A 20,231-nucleotide genomic window follows, 5' to 3' on the forward strand; every position below is an offset into this window, starting at 1 on the left:
TGTGTGTGTGTGTGTGTGTGTGTGTGTGTGAGAGAGTCTGTTTGGCAGAGTTGTGTGTTTTCCTGTCGTGACTAATGGAGACTGAAGAAGAACTTCGAGTACTCACGCAGTTTTAATTGTTATACATGTTTTATTTTACTTTTGTCCAGCTACAGACTTCAGTGAAGTTTAATTTCCTCCTCTGTAACTGCAGTACTTATATTCTGTAGTCGTCCTATCTGTTTACATGGAGGGAAACTCTCCCCAGCAGCAGGTGTCTCATAGTGACGTTGAGAGCTTCTCCTGAATACGTTCAAAGCCGGGTTCATTAAAGCTGCACGTCTACCTTCAGCGTCTTTCTTCATCAGGTGTTACCAGTGTTAACGGGAACAAGGCAGAACATTCCCACTGTTAGAAGATAAGGCTCATGTTTACTGAAGGTTAAGTGTAATCCTATATTAACTTAGTTGTAAACACACGGTAACATGAAGGGAGCAGTGTTATCCAGGTGTTATCCAGGTGTTATCCAGGTGTTATCCAGGTCATGTGACACAGGCCGACCCCAAGCCTCACTCTGATTCTCTGTGTGTGCACTCAGGTGATGAAGAGGACGACGAAGAAGACGACCTTGATGGGCCGACGGGGAAGAGAGCAGCTGAGGATGACGATGACGAAGAGGTGAGGAGGAGGCGCTTCACATCACAGTAGCTACATGCCTTCGGTCGTAGAAAGAGCGGCGACCGAACACGGGCAGGTGGTCCAGCTCCACAACAGTATGATGGAGGTGGATGGAATATAAGCCGAGGTCGTCAAGGGGAAAACTACAGAACACAAGGTCAAAACGTTTCTCAGGTACAGGTGCGTCTGTTTAATAAGATGGAGAGGGAGACAGGGGCGGTGACGCCAGACGACCGCGTCCGAGAACGAGCGTAAGTTTGAATGACTCCAGCGGATTGGAGCAGAGCCAGAGGTCACTCTGAAGGCAGCACGAGTGACTTGAATATGATCCGAGCGGCCATGAGTAGACAGCGGAGGTCGATGAGCAGCGCAGTGACGTGACCTTTTAGGCTGATCTAAGGTTTTCACTGCGCGTGAAGGGGAAACCCTCACAGACGGCCCAGAATGCATCTGTACGGTGGCCCTGAGAGCTCAACGAACTGCAGCTTAAGAAAACACACGCAAAGACGCAAATTCAGTCCTACAACACAACAGGAAGTGTTTCCAGGGGACACTAAAAAGCTCAAAGCAACACACACGCAGTGTAACAGTGAGTCTCAAGATGGAGACTCCATCAACAATCAATAATGAGAGACTGGACATCACTCAGTCAGCTGGAGGTCATGGGTGGATGTCAGGGGATGAGCTATTATTATATTTTTTAGTAATAGTATTATTATTATTGTTGATGGAGTTCAGTTCTGGTGCTTCTTCTTCTTTTGTCACGGCCGTAGAGAAAAGATTTGAATCAGTTAATTCAACAGGAAAACAGGAAACTGACGAGCGTCATGGAAACACTTGGATGTACTTTTAGCTACTGTCGCTGTAGCTGCATCATCTAAATTAATTCCCCATAATTCATCATCATTATGATGCAGCGACAGCCGCTTTCACTCAAAGGCATAAATAATTATTCAGATGCGCGACGGTTTAATAACGGTCTACAGTATTATTTAGTTAAATTATATTTCTCATTGCACTTCATTTTTTTCTTTTGCCATTTGCAATATAAGAAAAATAAGTCATAAAAATAAATGAGTTTATCTTTCAGTCTGTCCCTCGCGTCAGTGATGGAGCTGTAGTTTCCTTTTCTTAGCGGATGGTTGAAAACATTTCACCTGTTAGAGATCTTGTTTCAAATAGTCTGTAATGTCCAATATATATGTCTAGAAATGTCTTATTACTGGACATACATAGACATTACAGACTTTTCTAACCAACAGATCGGCTTGTATTTCGATGACGGTGTGGTTACAGGTGTTATATTTACCTGAGATGACACTCACCTTGTTCTTCCTTCGTCTCCAGGATGAAGTTGAAACCAAGAAGCAGAAGACAGATCAGTAGAGTCTGCAGCGCTGGCTCTGTCTGGAGGACGACGACGCCATCGAGAGACAGCGAGACGGTTTTCCAGCGAACCTCCGACACCTCAGTCCTCCCTTCGTAACAAGAATACTTTTAAAAAACAGAATTAGTTTGTATTTTTATTTACATTTTATATTTTTGTAAATATTGTAACAAGGTCGGCCATTTTGCAACAATGATCTTTCTGGGTATCAAGTGGTGCTTTGAGGACTTTTAGATCCAGACTCGTCATCAGCCGTCCACATCCTGTGTGAGCCAACCAGAGGCATCCGTCCCTTTACCACAACCAACAAAACACACACACACACACAGATACACACACACACAGATACACACACAGGCTCACTGTAATTACATTAGGTTTCTGCTTAGGGTCTCGACAAGGTGTGTGTTGACTCGTAGTGGCATGGGAAGAGTTACAGTGACTCAGCACTTCTCAGAGCGCTGACTGTGTATTACTGTTAGTTTGTATGAGATTCAAAGGCTGTATCTTCTGTCCGTCTGTCACTGTCTGTCTGTCTGTCTGTCTGTCTGTCTGTCAAGGCCAGATGTTGATGTTCTTCTGTCTGTGCTATTTGGTTGATCAATAAACAGTTATTTCATTTTGCTGGTTTGTAAACCGTGTTAGTTATATACCTGTCAGAGGTTGAGCACACCTGCAGGAAGAAGACAGAGGAGAATCAACAGGAAGTAGTGCTCAGATGTGACTCTATTTCCACAGTTTCAAAATAAAATTCAGCCCCAACCACAGCAGATTTCTCTGTTTGAACAGGCTGGAGATCTTCCACTAAACTCCTTGATGTTGTGGTCATACATTAAAGTTGGCATCCAGATTTATTTTGTTTTTTTTTGTTTTTTTCTAATTATTATTGTTATTTTTTTTTTTTAGATAACTGGTTAATATGTCACGTAAACGCAAAGTGGCATATTAACTAATGGAGACTCTCTTATTTTGAAAAATATTCAGCTTGTCAGGTTGCACCTGTCCTGGTTGACAGTTTCAATAAAGTTTGTCGGTGCAGCGGAGGCTCTGTCTGTCACAGCATCTCTGTATGTGGAGTGCAGGAGTGAGTGATGTGAGCGAGCATCAGGCTGCAGGCAACTCTGGACGTCAGTGATCAAATAGTGTTGATTATAGATCCAGATTATTAACACAAGATATTAACAGTAATATAAATATAATAAAAAATATATAAACATAGATTAAATTATTTCTTATAGTTTCGACACATCGTTCTGTTAGTGATTTCACAACCTTAATTTCCCATTTCTGCAGCTTTAGATACAGGAAATGTCAGTAGCACTTCACAATAAGACTACCCTTATAAAGGATTTATAAATGGTTTATAATTAGGTTATTAACACTTTATAAATCATAAATAAATGATAATAAACAAGTTATAGCAGTTTTCATACATTGATGCAGGCTCACTATTTGGCAAGATCAAGTTACTAGTATTTATAACTGGTAAAATGGAGCTTTATTTAACTCATTAATAATTGATGATGTGTTTTACACTTTACAATAAGGCTCCTTTGACCAGTTATAAATGGTAGTAACTCATTAGTAAGATTAATGAGTAGTAAGCATTAACTTGATCTTGCCAAATAGTGAGCCTGCATCAATATAAACCATTTATAAATCCTTTTTTTCTTCCTTTATTAAGTTATGTGTAAAAAATAGTGACAAAAGTTTGGGTTGAACATATAACAGGATACAACAAAGAAAAATAAGGAGAGAGAAAAAAAAGGCGTAATAATAATAACTGCAGATGGTATTATGAATTATAATGAATTATCAATTTCCTTTATTATAAACATGGTAAACAGCGATTTTGTTGTAGTGTAAACAAACCACAGAAGAGCTGAATGTTTGAGTGTGTGATGAACCATGATGTGGGACAGTCTCAGTCCTCGTGAGGATGAGACTCGTGGGATTCGATGAGTCGTGAAAAGAGGTCGGCAAACCCACAATTCACTTCACCAAGCAGGAGGGACAGACTTTTTATTATTATTATTATCTGCATGAATTCTGCTTTAACAGCTGAGAAAACTCGTTATGTTTTAATGGGCCTTCTTACAGAGCTCACACTGGGCCTGTTATAAAATTCACACCGCTCATTTATAATCCTTAGCAACAGCTTTATTAAGATTGATTGCCTTTTTGTGATTGGTTCAGGTTTTACTGTGGACTGAATCATACACTTGTGTAAAATATGGTTCAAAAATCAGGTTGTTGGTTGAAGCATTTAAATGCAAAAATTAATTTAAAAAAGGAGAATTTTTTTTAAGGCCAGTTAAGGTCTGTGTTGATGACGGTGGTGGAGCTGTCCCGGCTGAGGTCAGAGGTCAGAGGTCATGTAGGTATGCGGCTGCGGAGGTACTCCATCACTGCGTCTGTTCCTTTGGCCACGATGGCGGCTCGGGGCGAGCGGAACGGATTCCCCTCCAGACTGAGACACCTGAGGGACGACACGTGTTTCACCTCGTTAATATGATGTTTTTAATACAAGACATGATGAGTGAAATAATCGTCAACACCATGACTGCGTGTTTCCACCTTCACAGTCTCATAAAAACAGATTCAGGGTTTCGTACGTCACAAACCAAAGGAACCAATCCTAACCTAACGACTTCCCTTTACTTCCTTTAACTTTAACTATCCTCCTAAGAACAAATACACGATGCAGGTTGAGAGAAAGTGACAAAGTAACATCTAATGATCATAATTTGATTCCTAGCAGTGAACATCACACAGAGAAAGTAGTGAACAGCATCAGTGTGACTGTCCTCTGTCTGAAAACCGCAGAAACAGCAGCTGCAGTGAAGCAGCTCAGCCAGAGGAGCGACAGACTGTGTGCGTCCTACCTGAGGCTGGAGCACAGGCCCAGCTCAGGGGGGACGTTCAGCAGGTCGTTGTTTGACAGATCCAGCGTCGACAGATTCACCAACTTCATCAGAAGACCAGGGTCCACCGCGCCCACCTGGTTGTTACCAAGCAACACCGTCTCCAAGGATGAAATCTGATAGAGGACTTCAGGGATGGACTTGAACCTGTGAGCAGCACAAAGACTGTGACAAAGTGCAGGAGACGGTCCAGCTGACAGATGCATTATGGGTGTTTTAAATTCAGTTAATTCTGCTTTCTCTGATCACCGGGGATGTTCAACTTTAAATGTGTCTCGGAGGAAAAGGAGAGAGGAGCTTAGGTTTTTACCGGACTGTTTATTGATCGGTCAGCTGATTAAAGAATGGCTCAGCTGCCGTGGAAACAGCTTTAACATTAATATATTAATTCTGTACTTTAGGGAAAGTATCCATGAAAACATAAAAATAAAACTGACGTAGCTGATGTGTGTGTTTGGAAGTTAAGTGAACAGATGATGTTTTAATTCAGAGGTGAACTGATCCAGAAACAGTGAGTTACCTGTTGTAATTGAGGATAATGGAGCGTAGTTTAGTTAAGCTCTTCATGTCAGGTGGTAAATCACTCAGCTGGTTATTCCTGAAAGAAGAAGAAGACCAAAATAAAGATCATGTGCAGCTCTTCACTGGCGCTTCTATATCAAAATCCTGTTCCTGTAACATTATTCATCAATTCAGAATTCTGCTTCATGGATACAAATAACGCTGTGCAAGTTTTTAAATGCTATATAAAGCAAATGCAATGCCATATATATCTTCTTTTTCTTGTTTTAATGTGAACACTATTACTTATTTCTCTGTTTGCACAATATGTAAATATCTTTTTGTTAATATCTGCACAAATGCAAGTACTTATAATGTATATACCTTCTTATTTATGCTTGACTTGTTATTTTTCTACTTTATTCTATTGTTATACTTGTTTTCTTCTACCTTGTTTTTCTATGCTGCTGTAACAAGTGAATTTCCTCGGTGTGGGATCAGTGAAGGTTTATCTTATCATATCTTATCTTCCTGTTTCATACAGTGTTAAAAAACATTATGTCTGGATTTGATTCCTATTTGCTTACATGCTGCATGTATGTGACATGTGATATAAAGAAAACACTGAGGGAGGCTGATGGTGTGACGATCACTGTGGCGTCAGTTTCTCTGATGTGAATAATTACATCACAGTAAACTGAATATGTTTGAACTGTTTGACAACACAAGACATTTGAAGACGTCACAAACAGAGAAAACGGGCAGATTAAATAACAATCAAATAACTGATTAATTGATTAATTGTCAGTTGCAGCCCCTACATTTAAGTTAGTCATGTAAATATACTGTAAATGTGTGTGTGTGTGTGTGTGTGTGTGTGTGTGTACCTGAGGTCGATGTGTGTCAGCTGCAGTAACTTGCAGACATCAGGAGAGCAGCAGGTCAGTTTGTTGAACCCCAGGTTGACGTCTGACAGCGAGGAGTGGAACTCCACCAGTCTGTGAACACACAGTTAGTCTGATTGGTACAAACAGCTTTTCTCTGATGATACAACAGGCTCATTACAGATGAACTGTGTCGCGCCCGGGAACGGGACAGGAGCAGGTGGCGGCGGCAGCAGTGACAAAAAGCTTCACAGTCTGTACAGGAAGTCAACGCTCACACACATCTGATCCTAGATGTTATGAAACCGATCAATCAGCTCGTACTCAGTCTCCTATAACTGTTGTTTTGATAATATTCTGTGTGACAGGAGAGATTAAACCTGTGAACATCAGGACAACGTTTATGATTTAACCTCCACATTATCAGTTTCTTACATGAAGATTTAGATGGTGAAGAATTCTCATCATATCATTCTGCTGGAGGTAAATCATCCAATCAGACTTGATTAATGGCCCTGTCTATTAATTAGTTATCAAGATAGTAGTGTAAGTGCATCATCCACGCTGTGTGTAGGTGTGTGTGACTGTGTGTGTGTGTGTGTGTGTGTGTGTGCGTGTGTGTGTGTGTGCGTGTGTGTGTGTGTGCGTGTGTGTGTGTGTGCGTGTGTGTGTGTGTGCGTGTGTGTGTGTGTGTACCTGGGAGGTATGGAGGTCAGCTGGTTCTTGCTGAAGTTAACAGTGGTAACACCCTGATCTGCTGCAGCATCAAACAGCTCATCTGGAATAACACCTGCCTGTTTCTCACTACACACACACACACACACACACACACACACACACACACACACACACACACAGTAACTAGGGTGTAACTAAACCCTTAAACCAGCAACATTTTGATATAAACATTGAATCAAATGTGAAAGAAATAAATGAAGATTAACATCAAACTCTGCAGCTTTGAAGCGTCTTCTGAGTTTATTACAACTTTGATCTTATTTTGATTTTGATCATTAATTTTTTTACTCTACTCACCAAAGTAAACACTGAGGTCTGAGGACGCAGTGACAGTAACATGAGCAGTCAGACGAAGGTTGGAAACAAACTTTTATGCAGCTTCTCTAAACGACTGTATTTGGAGGTCAGGCCAAGGTGAGTGCAGCTGACATGTCACTAATATTTCCTCATATTCCTCACACAACGACAGGAAACACAAATGTGTGTGTGTGTGTGTGTGTGTCCATCACTCACCTGTACACCAGTGTTTTGAGAGTTTTAATGCTATGTACATTGACGCTGGCCTGGCTGGGTAACGTCATGGCTGTATGTCCTTGATCTGCTCTCTCTGGCTCCTCTGTAAATACAAACACACACGCACACACACCTTTAGCTTTGCTCACCTACAACAGACGCATCACATTCAGCAAAGCCAGAAAGGTTAGCAGCGTCAATACATTCAGTCGACTAAGTTTTGGACTAAAGTAAACATGGGAACTTTAGAGTTTCACTTGTGAGGTGCAAAATGTCGTTACCTACTTAAACATAATCTCTATATTCAGAAAAACGCTGCTTTACTGAAGGTTTTCTATCTATAATCCCTGTAATTAAACTGCAACATGAGACCAAGGCCCAGAAGCACCACTCCCTTCCAACTCCCTGATGAAGACCATGAGAGGTGGTTAAAAACTATGAAAAGGGTAGTTAGTGGATGTTGAGCTGAGATTATTTTGTTACTCATATTGATCACAGGATGAAGGATGAACCTCCACACTCAGATCATTTATTATTCTCTGCAGTTCCAGTGCAGGAGAATTCAGATCAACATGTGGATGAGAAATCAGTCTAATTCTGTGGTTTTGGTTTCATCTTTGCTGAAACAATTAAAATCAGAATCAAACTTTATTGTCCATCACAAGCCGATGGAAACCTGTTTTTGAAGTGGCTCATACAGTCACTGAGTAACTGTCGGCGGACAGGATTGTGCCGGCGTTTGACGGATCTGTTTCGGCCCTTTTCAGGTTCAGTGGTCAAAACTGTTTCCAGTGCGCACAAACATGTGAACGTTACCTTTGATTCTTCCTCTTAAATACTTCAGAAGCTCATTGGTTCCTTTCTGTGACGAGAGGTGAGGTGAAGAGGAGAGGAGTGTCAGCAGTTAGAAAAATTAACATGGATGTTTGTTTCTCACAAAGATGGTGCTGAACGTTAGCAGCTGATGTGAAAGTTCACATTCAGAACCATCAGTAAACCTATCAACTGTGACATCTGTGGTAGGGAAGTTAATAATTAACCGTTAACCGACAATAAGATTAATACTATCAATTAAACAATTTAAAGCCGTACATACATGAGAGACAATCCACCCTCATTGGATATTTATCCTCTTGACAGGTGGATGTTTCCTGAGGCTGGTCACTCTAGTGAGGCGCTAATCGCTGCGTTCCTGGGACATCGGTACCATCTGACCGGGCCTCACTTCACAGGCTGACACCAGGCTGACCCCACAACATGTCCACATGTCCGCTATGCTGAGGACTGAGGTAGGCCTGGCCTTACAGTGCTCTCAGCGCTGGAGGATTCAATGTGTGTTTTCGTTTTGTTAAACTGTTTATATGTTAAAAAGTCTGGCTACTACTTGCTATTTATTTTAAGTTATAAAACATTTTCCTACACGGGAGATGGAAGTTATTATGCCAGTTCTGCACGTGTAATAAAATAAGCCATTCACACTTTGATCTTGTTGTTTAACGGTCGGTTGGATCGGTCAGAAAAAGTCTCAACATGGACGTTACTGTGACACAGTGAACCGTCCAGTCCGTGGGCCTCATCTCTCCCCGTCACTGAGGTGGAACAGCTATTCTCAGACTTAAACAAACTAGTCTTGTGTTTCACCTTCATAATTAATTCACATCCATTAGAACGGTTTTCAGTTTTCTTCCGCTGTGTTTTACTTTTACTGTGTTTGTGTTTGTGTGTGTCACCTACAGTGAGCACGTCTCTCCTGATTCCTCGCAGAGGGTTTCCCTCCAACAGTAAGACCTTCAGATTGGGCAGCAGGCTGAGAGACGCTGGGAGACTGACAGAGACAGACCCCAGTTCACATGAAAAACAGTCTTAGTTAGTAACATTTGCTCTGCAGGACTCAACAGTGCAGAGTTAGCTGTTGGCAGGGCTTCAAGCAAGGAAAATGTCTGTGGCTGAAATGTGTTGGGGGGTTCGCTGTAGGCTACAAGCCAAAGGTCGGAAAGCAAGAAAAATGGATAATTTACTCTCCAGTTCCTCAGTCGGAAACCGTAGTCTGGTAACTGTATCCAAGTCCAAGCACAACTTTCAAGGCCGTAAAAAAGAGCTTATCCAATACTATCTTTAAACTTTTCAACACTCGTTCCTCCGTCGGTCTCTAAACAGCGTTTGAGGCGTTATAGACCTACTGTTGTCGAACGATTGACAAATTAGTCCAAAAGCTTGATGATGATATGAAAACAAAACAAATCACTTATTCATTGCGGAGCTTTTTCAAAGGAGCGCGGTCACATGGAAAAGTTTTTATTAATAGAAAAGTTCTACTTGATTAATACAAAATATAAGGTTGCTTATGGCTCTATTCATATTCTTGCTACACGACATTTACAAAAAATACGCAAGAATATTTTCCACAGACATATAATTATCTATTTTTTATTATATATTTTCTATATCAGCGTCGAGTTGAAGGCCCAGCTCTAATACTCATGGTTCACCACTGGCTTAAACCTGTGCATGCACCCCAACCGTCACACGGAAATCATTTAGATCTATATGATTTAACATCCAGAAATAGAATATTTGAAAAGTAAATATCAAATATAAGACCAGGGGTATGTGTGTATGTGACCTGGTGAAATCCCTGCGAGCGCTGAATGATCACAGTGGTCATGCTACAGGAGGTGATGATGTCATGATGCTGGTGACCTACATGGTGATGTCATTGTTGGTGAGGTCGAGGCGCGTGAGCGTGCTCAGTAGGGTGATCTGTTCAGGGAGGCTTTTGATCTTGTTGTCTCGGAGCTCTAGGAGAGAGATGGCCGCCAGACAGGCCAGCTGCTCCGCCTCCAGATGCTCAATCTGGTTGTTCCCAACATACAGCTCCTACACACACACACACACACACACACACACACACACACACACATTGAAGCTCCTGAGCTGTTTCTGCAGGATTTTATACATTATACTGCTGCCACGTGATTGGCTGATTGGATAATTGCATGAATAAGCAGGTGTACAGGTGTTCCTAATAAAGTGCTCAGTGAGAAACAACACACACCGACAACTCAGTAAATCTGCTCATGAATGTGACGCCATTATTCACAACACAAACGAGTTTCACACGTAGAGAAACTCTAATGTTGCTATGGTTACCTTGAGCGCAGGTGCAGGCAGCTGTGGGAAGAGGCGGAGCTTGTTGTGTCTAAGGTAGAGCTGCTCCAGAGCGAGCATCCCTGATAGGCTGGCAGGGATGTCAGTCAGCTGGTTTTTGCTGCAGTCCAGCATCTTCACATCTGTCGAATCAGAAGTCAGATCTCAGTCAGTCAAACAAGATCACACACTATCAGCTGATCGGTGAGTCACAGCTTCACCTCATCCTCATCCTCATCATCAGATAGATAGATAGATAGATAGATAGATAGATAGATAGATAGATAGATAGATAGATAGATGATAGATTGAATTCAGATGTGATCAGATGATGTTGTACCAACTAGTTTGTTTGACGCACACTCAGAGTCTCAGGCTGCATTCAGAGCCCTGTGAGAAAAAATGCAGTCGCCTCATTTATTTGAAAGGAAAACAATGCAGGACCGTTTGGCAGCAAAGCCGAATCTGGCCAGCGAGGTATCGTGTTAGCCAATCAAATACATGCAAGAGCACGTTCCTGCTGGACTACTTTGTGACATTGACATGACATGATTCATTGTGACAGAAGATAACTCCTCTGAGTTTTACAAACCATTGTGAAGTGATAAGCCTTTAAAACACATTAATCTGTGGCTTCAACTGAACTTCCTGGATTGGATTTCACCATATCCCCATGCAGAGCTGTGTTCAGGCTGAAATAGTTTATACAAAAATATTTTTTTTTAAAGCAACAAAAGTGTTGTTTATATCAGACAATTCTTCATGAAGACGTTTTAAAATGTAAAGCAAACAAACAGAAATATATCTACTTGTCAGTGAAATGCAATTAGTTTTGTTCAACCACCAAAGACACGTCGCATCATCACAGCCTTCAATAATCTATGAACCGAGTTTTTTAATGTTCAGCCAAGCAAAATTATTCCAAGGTTATAGCTTGATGTGTGTTTGTTTGGTCGTCACGTGACATGGAGGTCAATAGATTCAGTTTCTATTAAATTCACACACTTTAAACATTCACAAACAAAGGCGAGGTCAGAGGGTTCACTGCACATAAAAGCAAATTCAGATAATATCCATTTCTACAGCACGAAACCCATCAGGACAGAATCATGTCTCGCTCACCGTCCTGCCGCTTTCACTTCCTCTCGTTTTAACAAAAATACTCATTAATTATTTCCAAGAATTTCTCTTTTCCATCTTTTTGCAGTTGCTGTTCTGTCAGTAAAACTCAAATCTTTCTGCAGATACACTGAGAGGGCTTTTAATGTGAAACATCACATGCACAGGAAGTGTTGACTTTCATTGACAGTTGCTCCACAAATATCAATAAAACAGAAATGTTAAAGTCTGTAAAAACAGAATCTATAAATCTATATTTTACTCACATGATCAAAATAACAGGTAAACAAGGAAGAAGTTCACAGCAAACAGTGCAAGCAAATTAAAAAGGAGCAGATCATAGTAAAGTATGGTAACACAGAAATAAACATTCCTGTTATTACATAATTTAGGTTACATAAGTGTGAAAAGTTGGCGTGTAGCGAAGCAGAAAGGCCGACACACAGTCAGCTGGTCTTACTTGTGAGCTGTGCCAGACTGTCGGGCAGAGAGCTGAGCTTGTTGTCACTCAGGTTCAGTTTCTGCAGGCAGGTGAGTCGGCCCAGGCCGGACGGCAGGCCCTTCAGATGGTTGTTGGACAGGTCCTTTATTCAACCCCGACAAACAGGACACCTCGGTCAGTCAATCACACAGCACAGCAGAGCAGACAGAGCCTGCTGGGAGTGTTAATACACAACACACAGTTTGTGTTATTTACCAGCTCGGTCAGGTTCTTCAGTTGCCCCAGTTCCTCTGGCAGACTCTCCAGCTGGTTCTGTTGGACTGTGAGGCTGCGGAGGTTCTGCAGAGAACACACCTCCACTGGCAGTGTTGTCAGCTGGTTATGACTGACCACACGGGGGAACAGACACAGATTGCATTTCAGTTTATATTAAAATCATAAATATAACTTTTAGTTCTGCTGTCAGAGATTTGAACTGGAAATCTAGTTTTACTTATCGAAATCATGGAAAGTCACAAGATTAGTTCATTTTGTTTTTCATTCTTTGAAATGTTTTCATGTTCCAATACATATAAAAGTGGGACAAACTGATATTGACAGAAAGACTGTTAACATGTCATTCTTGGGTGTGGTCACAATCAGTTAAAATAATTTGTACGACAGTGTGTGTGTGTGTGTGTGTGTGTTTGTATTAGGCTTGGGTAATAGAAATGTAATACCTCAATAAAATCCAGCCCAAATATTGCAATATATGAAATTATTGCAGGTGGTCGGCGTGATATACAAATATATTATTGTCTCTTTTTTCTTTTAGTAATACATATCTATATTATTGTATTTTATGTTTAAAGTATAAACGATGCTGCCACTAGGTTTGCAGACATTTTTAATATTTGTTTGTGTCATAGTTCATAAAGGTTACAATAATCTAACATAGATTGATCTGTGCACAGAGAATATTAAAGTAAATCTGAAATGTCACACCTGAGAAAACCTGAGAATGACATGTCAATACCTTCACGTCTCTAAAATTTTGTATATATGTATAATATTTTATCTGGGCGAACTATCTTAACATCATCATCCGATCCTGCTCTAATATTTACCTCAAAAGCTTGGACACATAAAATATCAGTATGTGCACGTCTGTACCTGACTCGCAGTTGCTGGAGCTCCTGTAGTTCTCCCAAAGCACCAGGTAAACTGCTCAGCTTGTTGTCATGGAGCTGCAAGAGGAAATTAACATTTTAGATCAGATACAATGAAAATGTCTTCTTGTTTTATAATTAAAAGTGATGTCTCACAGTAACACCACCTTCATCAGCATCTACAAATGATAAAAATCAATAGATGTTGTGTTTACTCAGTGAGTTAGTGGCTCAATAGATGGTAAATTAGAAAGTTAATTAGATAAGCTGGGATCATAATACAAGAGCTCTGTGTCAATTTATCCCAAATGATGTCTACAGATGCTCAGTGCTGTTTTAGCTCCTGTAGAATTTAAAGATAAAGCACATTTTGAATTTTTATAATTAAGTCAAAGGAGTTTCGCACAAAGCAAATTTCACTTTCACAATTTCTTACTGACTTCTTGTCGTTACTTACATCCAGCGTCGTGAGTCCAGGCAGTAGTGAAATGTCATCAGACAGTTGTGTGAGCAGATTGGAGGAGAGCAGTAGTTTGGTGAGGTCAGTCTGTTCCCACCAGCGTTCTGATGCGCCAAAGGACACGTTCTTCTCTGCCTCCTCCGGTGTGTCAACGTTCAGACGGTACACGTTCTGAGGGACTGAGACAAATGTTAATATAAAGTAGCTGTTACACACACACACACACGTTTAAATGGTCAAAGAGAAACAGTTATGATCGTCAATTTTAATGCATATATCACAAGGTTGCTTTAGTTGCTTCATTAGCTTCAACACCGAAAAATGTTCTATGTCTAAAATGCTGAAAAAGTGAAACATTGGTAGAATATAAGAGATTATAATATAAAACACAGTTATTTATTCTCCACATATTATATTATTATTATTATTATATACACTTATATTGTAGACACATGTTAGATAAATATATATATCCATCCCAAAGCCTGTCAATATATGTCATTATATATAGTGGGTTTCCAGAATGAGAAGATTGACATATAGAGAAATTAATAAGAAAAACAAATACAACATATAGACCTGTTATATGCAAGTTGTATATAAATTAAATATATATCATTAACATATTTGGTTGCAACACGTTTTACCAGATAAAAATTCATCATAAATATCTATATATGTATGTATGTACATATACAAATTTTATTTCATGTATGTTATAAAAGTAGATCTTCACATAATATGACATATATGTCCCTATATCAAAAGTGATGTTTTCATATATGTCATATATTACATTTCAGTATGGTCTAAGATCACCTATGATGTTTGGTGGTTGAAAGTGTGTCTAAGCAGCTGATCATTTAAATACATGACAGCAGGTAGACTATACTTCACATGAATACTGTGTAATATGCTGCCATTAATACAACATAAAATATATACTATGTAACTTAAGCATAGTTATACAGTTTAAAAAACTAATAATTTTTCCATAATTAGAAGAATACACCTAAAAATCCACTACAGCATTATTCATCTGTGTCTCCAAGACAGTGGGATACGGTGTTGAAGTAAGGTCTTCACACTCTAAGCGTTAACGTCCACATTTTTATGCGCCATTTTGACAGGATTTGACCTTTTAACTCATTTGAAAGACAGTATAATACGTGTGGTGGTTCTGTAGCTGTGTAAGCTAGCTAATAAGTGAACATTACCTTCTGTCAGCCCTCGGCCCGACAGGTTGAGCTGCCCACTTTTCCTGGCTGCCTTCAGCAGACCGTAAGGAACCATCGGCTCGGTCTTCTCCGTCCTGAAACCCGCCAGAGAGTCCACCTTCTCCGGCTTTCTGAAACGAGACATTGTCGGCGTGTTTGGTTAAAATAAGTCTCAGCAGTTGTGACCTGTGTTTACCTCCACACCCAAACTGTCCGCGTTCCGCCCGCCAGCTGCGACGAAAAAGGACCCTTCCGTCAGAGATCCTTCAGAATAAAAGCGTGGTCCTTGCCAACTTCACTAAAGACGTGCTACAAAACGTCAAATATTCCTTTCAGACACAATTTGTCACGATTTAAGGAAAACACCTATATCCTTAAAATCTGTGATCCACCTACATTAATGGTGACAGAATGAAAAATAAAATTGATTTTATTTTGAAGGTTAGCATTTTAAATGTAACAATATTTATTTTTAGTACATTTTCGAGAGAGCCTACTTGAACTTTACAGCCACTTTACTACATTTGACAGCTGATTTATTGACCGATTGCAGATTCAGATTAATAATACAAAATAAAATCACCTAATAATTACCATATATTATTATACATTAAGCTGTCCAGTAGTAAACAAAGTAGTTCAAATTAACCCAGCCTTTATAATTATATATATATATTAATATATATATATATATATATATTTAAAAGTTTTATATACAGTCTATGGCTGCCTCCCCAGCAACTAGCTTGCTGTTTTTAAGTTTTATTTTTTAATATGTGTATCTATGTATATTTATCTTTTGAGTGTTGCAGTATTTACCTTTTCATTGTTATTTCTTGTTAATGGTTTTATTGGATACTGCACCAAACATCAAGTCAAATATCTTGTAAGTAAAAACCTACCTGGCAATAAACCTTATTTTCTGATTCTGCCTTTGTGATGATGTCATCATCCCTTTCTCATACTGCTGTAGCCTGACACCCATGTGTCATGCAGTATCCCCTTGCCTTCATATTTTTATAGGTAAATAAAAACATACTATTTGTAATACAAGTACTCATGATTTGTTTCAGAGCTATCAACAATTTTAACTTTCAACAATAAATGCACATATAAATAATGAATTATAAGGAACATGGGGAAAACAACAACATGATTAACTGGACAGGGGCGAAGAGGTGCAATGCTGCCCCATGGAGGTGGAGCAAGTAGCACGATCTTACAAATTACACCTTTAAGACTTTGAAAATCAAATGTCAAATTCCATTTTCATTTTCATATTGCTATAAAATGGCATTTTCATTTTCATTTTGACCTCAAAAGAGCATGGTGACATGGAAATGGGAATGCAATAGATGGTTTGCAAATTGCATTTAAACATATTCCATTTTAGACCAGGTTAAGACTTTGAAAATGACATGTCAAAAGCTGCTTTCAAACAGCTTTTCCATTTTCATTTCAATATGGTCCTAGATTGTCCATACAAGTATGTGAAAATGCAAATTGGTTTATTGCATTTTCATTTTCATTTTTACTCGCAACACATAACACATACATTTGTGGGAAATTAAAGTGCTATTGTGGAATTAGATTATCATATGAATATAGTTTCCTATAGGCTTCCATAATGCCATATATGTTTTCTTGGTCTTCGTCAACCTGTGCACTCTAAAGCTACGACACCTGTGTTTACTGTTACGCATCACAGTGTTTTCTAATGAGTGAAAATATGTTTAGAGATCTGAAACTTGTGTCTAACAAGGTGACCATAGTTTATGGTTTTTACCAAAAGAGCGATTGATTCAATAAGTGGGTTCAGGCCACTGAGTGTTTAGTTCAGACAATGGAATTTATGGTTTCAGCAACTCAGAGAAACTGTAATACAATACTATAAGGAAATCATACACAATAGGTCCAACGTCTGCTGGATGACCACTGATAAAATGTGTCTGAACACAAAGACTCTTGTGTAAAGGTACAATGAGATAACGACATTTAAATTGTCATTTAGGTACAGAGTATCTGTAGTCTGTGAACACAGCCTACTATCACATTGTGAGGAAAATTCAGGACATACTAATTCAACGTGTGTGAACTTATCAATGTGCCATTGCCTCATCTGACCTCGGCTGTTTTATTAAGCCGCCATCAAGTTAATATTTTACAAATGATCTGAAATAAACTTCACAAGAACCTCGTGTTTAATCTACAGTAACAATAAAAATACTCTGAGTGCTGAAGACAGCAGAGCCAGGCAGCCGTTAGAAAGATTACACACACACTTGGCTCATTGTGTCAAAACTCAATGCACAAGCAAAATAAGACAAATCACTTGAAGTTGCAGTTTGAAAAAGAAATGTTTTCCCATTGACTATAAGATTTAAGTCTTGGGCAAAGTGTCTCATGTGACAAAAAGTCTGTGTTGAATTGAAAACAAAGTGTAAAGTAGAAAACATGATCCTTTGTTTAAGGCATGGCTTCAGGTTTTGATGCTTTGGTTGAAACATTCACTTTTAGTGTGAAAGCAAATCGCAAAAAACTGTAAAAGGAGCAACATCATGGCAAACCCTTAGACAATCTTTGGTTCTCTCAACTCTGCAATTATGTTTTATACAAACAAAGTAAAAAAAAAAAAAAATACCATAAACCCTAAAAAAATGCTTTAGATGAATTTATTTGGAAAACGACCAGCTGTTACTTACACAATAACTGTGTTTGCAGTTATCGCCCTTCTGAATAAAATGCAACTGTGGTTTTTTTCTTTCTTCGCTTTGTATTTTGAATTATTTTTCCTGTCGTTGCTTCATGTAAGACATGAGCAGGAAAACTTAAGTGATCAAAAATGTGCATTTATTCCAGAGTCAACATGGTTGTGCTGATAAACCCTCACGAGGTGATTGGTGGCTCAAAAGCCAGAATGACTGCGAGAAATGATTTAAAAATGACACCAGTGTTGCAGCAGGAGGGCAGTCAGTGAGAGAGGTGGTTGATATGACTCCTCTTCTTCTTCTGCTGTGGGTCAGTGAGTTGAGTGACTATTGCTTTCTTTATATGGTTTCAGATAGGATTGTCTTCATGTAAGTAATTTATTTTTTAAAAGTGGTCATTTTATGTTGAGTTAATGCATTGGACATACTATTATTACACAACCACAATCAGGCCTGTAGGATATTGAGATCTGTGTTGTAGTTTACGCTTATAATAACTTCAACTCTTTGTGTTTCATGTGTCACAGTGAGCGCAGCACTAGATCTGCAGAAGAGAGTCGCTGGGGGTCAGGACTGTGATGGGGGGGGGGGGTCCAACCCGTCCCATTGTCAACTGATGGGACGGGTTGGACTCTCTGTGGTGGCTCTCTGGTCAACCACCAGTGATGTTCTTCTTCAAGGACTGAACCTCTCCCTTTACATGAAAGACACTGTTTGCAGATATAGGAGTGAATCCAGGTCCAAGTACAAGACAGGAAATTACAGACATTGAGATCTTTTCGATGGACCACGACATCATGCTGGTGAAGCTAAAGAACCTGACCCCTTATCCATACATAGCTCTTCCCAAATGTTTGCCATGTGCACCATGCCTCAAGAGGCCCAGACAGTGAGTGAAGGATCTTTAAGTTAAACCAACCTGTTGAGACACTGTGTTGTACAGTACATACTCTTTAATCTTTTCATCATTCATCTTCATTTCATCATTCAGTCATTCTGTTTGACACCTATCATGCCAAAAACACTTGGTTGGTTGGTTGGAGAAAATCGTGGTCACTAACATTAACTGTTGACCTCTGCCCCTTCACTTTCCACTGGCTCCACACACGACCTCCTGCATAGGCTATCTGTATTATATTTATGTTTCTTATGGTCACTGGCTGTTTTATTTCATGATTTCATAGTTCTCTGAAATCACAGGTGACATGCAGTGATGAGTGTGTAGTGCTATATCTTAGTGCTTTTTACAACCTGGCTACAGCATCATGACACCTGAAATCTGCAATGGCTGCAGCTGTGGCTAAAAGACATAGTTTGGTTTAAGGTCTATCTGCCCTATGAACATGTGCAGTGTTACTCACATGAACAAATCGAATCATAAGATTCTCATTTCCCTCATGAACATAAATGACACCTTTAAAATTAATGTACACAATCAATGTTTGCAAACCTAGTTCCGCCCAATGCATAAAAATAACCTTGCGCCAGAAGTAAACAGCTGAATTGCCTCAAAATGAAATGGGAGAGAAAAGACGGAGGTCTCCCAAATAATTGGTAATTGTTATTTATTTCCCAAACAAGACACAAGGGGGCAGTGTAACACTACATCACCTGACATTACAACCTGTGTAAATAATCACTGCATTAGGAAACATCCAAGTCATTTAGCTAATCTCCACTATTTTCTTATGCTTTAATCAAGACAATAGTTGAAATCTGTTCATTAAAGGAAGCTTATTGAGATCAATATCCATTTTCAGAAGAGAATATGAATTAATGATCGCTGCCAGAGTAATCAATGATAAAATAATTGTGAGTTGCGCCTGTACAGAGGTCGGTTAGAAATCAGTCTGAGGTGAAAATAAAGTTTTTCAAAAATGATGTCAACATAAAATGAGGTTCAGTAGAACTGACCCCAAGAATTACACATGAAATCCTTCATTTATTACAGTTTGATTAAATCTAAGGTGCAGTGCTGAGAGTTGGACAGATGAGGGCACCACATACCATTTAATTCAGCATGTTTGACCCCAGACTGTATGACAGAGTGGAACTGCAGCTGTACTCAATGTAACGTGCAGATGTATGTTTGTTCATATAAGGTTTTATTTGATATATATTTTATTATAAGTAGGCCTCCATGATAACCACATTACAAGAGCAAGTAAACTACAATATATTTAGTGCTTCTTACGACTGTGGCTTTCAGCAAAGTTTGTGTGGTTATCATGACGTAATGATGGGACACCTGAGAACTGCAATGGCAGCTGTGGCTAGAAGAAGGATGATTTGGTTTGTGGCCTATCTACCCCTCTAACTACCCTATCAGCCCTATCTACCCTAACTACCCTATCTACCCCCCTATCTACTCTATCAGCCCTATCTA

General features: G+C 39.5%; 2 protein-coding genes across 2 annotated transcripts in view; one reads left to right on the forward strand and one right to left on the reverse strand.

Annotated features, from left to right (window-relative positions):
* LOC111238448 (prothymosin alpha-A-like) overlaps positions 1 to 2,811 on the forward strand; it is a 15,744-nt gene extending 12,933 nt beyond the window's left edge. Inside the window, exons 4-5 of the mRNA XM_022767958.1 lie at positions 578 to 657; positions 2,005 to 2,811. Of these exons, the coding sequence (XP_022623679.1) occupies positions 578 to 657; positions 2,005 to 2,043 (119 nt within the window). The 3' untranslated portion in view covers positions 2,044 to 2,811. The remainder of the gene's footprint in view (positions 1 to 577; positions 658 to 2,004) is intronic.
* A 1,495-nt stretch (positions 2,812 to 4,306) lies between these two features.
* Positions 4,307 to 15,356, reverse strand: lrrc40 (leucine rich repeat containing 40). The gene is made up of 15 exons (XM_022767955.1): positions 15,138 to 15,356; positions 13,918 to 14,099; positions 13,465 to 13,538; positions 12,568 to 12,697; positions 12,331 to 12,454; positions 10,755 to 10,894; positions 10,309 to 10,481; positions 9,339 to 9,429; positions 8,421 to 8,466; positions 7,605 to 7,707; positions 7,050 to 7,157; positions 6,357 to 6,467; positions 5,489 to 5,566; positions 4,930 to 5,115; positions 4,307 to 4,523 (listed from the first exon to the last, which is right to left on the reverse strand). The coding sequence occupies exons 1-15, from the start codon at positions 15,280 to 15,282 to the stop codon at positions 4,418 to 4,420; spliced, it is 1,797 nt and encodes a 598-aa protein (XP_022623676.1). The 5' UTR covers positions 15,283 to 15,356; the 3' UTR covers positions 4,307 to 4,417.
* Between the last annotated feature and the right edge of the window lie 4,875 nt (positions 15,357 to 20,231).

The sequence above is a fragment of the Seriola dumerili genome, unplaced genomic scaffold, assembly GCF_002260705.1.
Source record: "Seriola dumerili isolate Sdu_G_001 unplaced genomic scaffold, Sdu_1.0 BDQW01001323.1, whole genome shotgun sequence".
In the NCBI taxonomy this organism is placed as follows: domain Eukaryota; kingdom Metazoa; phylum Chordata; class Actinopteri; order Carangiformes; family Carangidae; genus Seriola; species Seriola dumerili.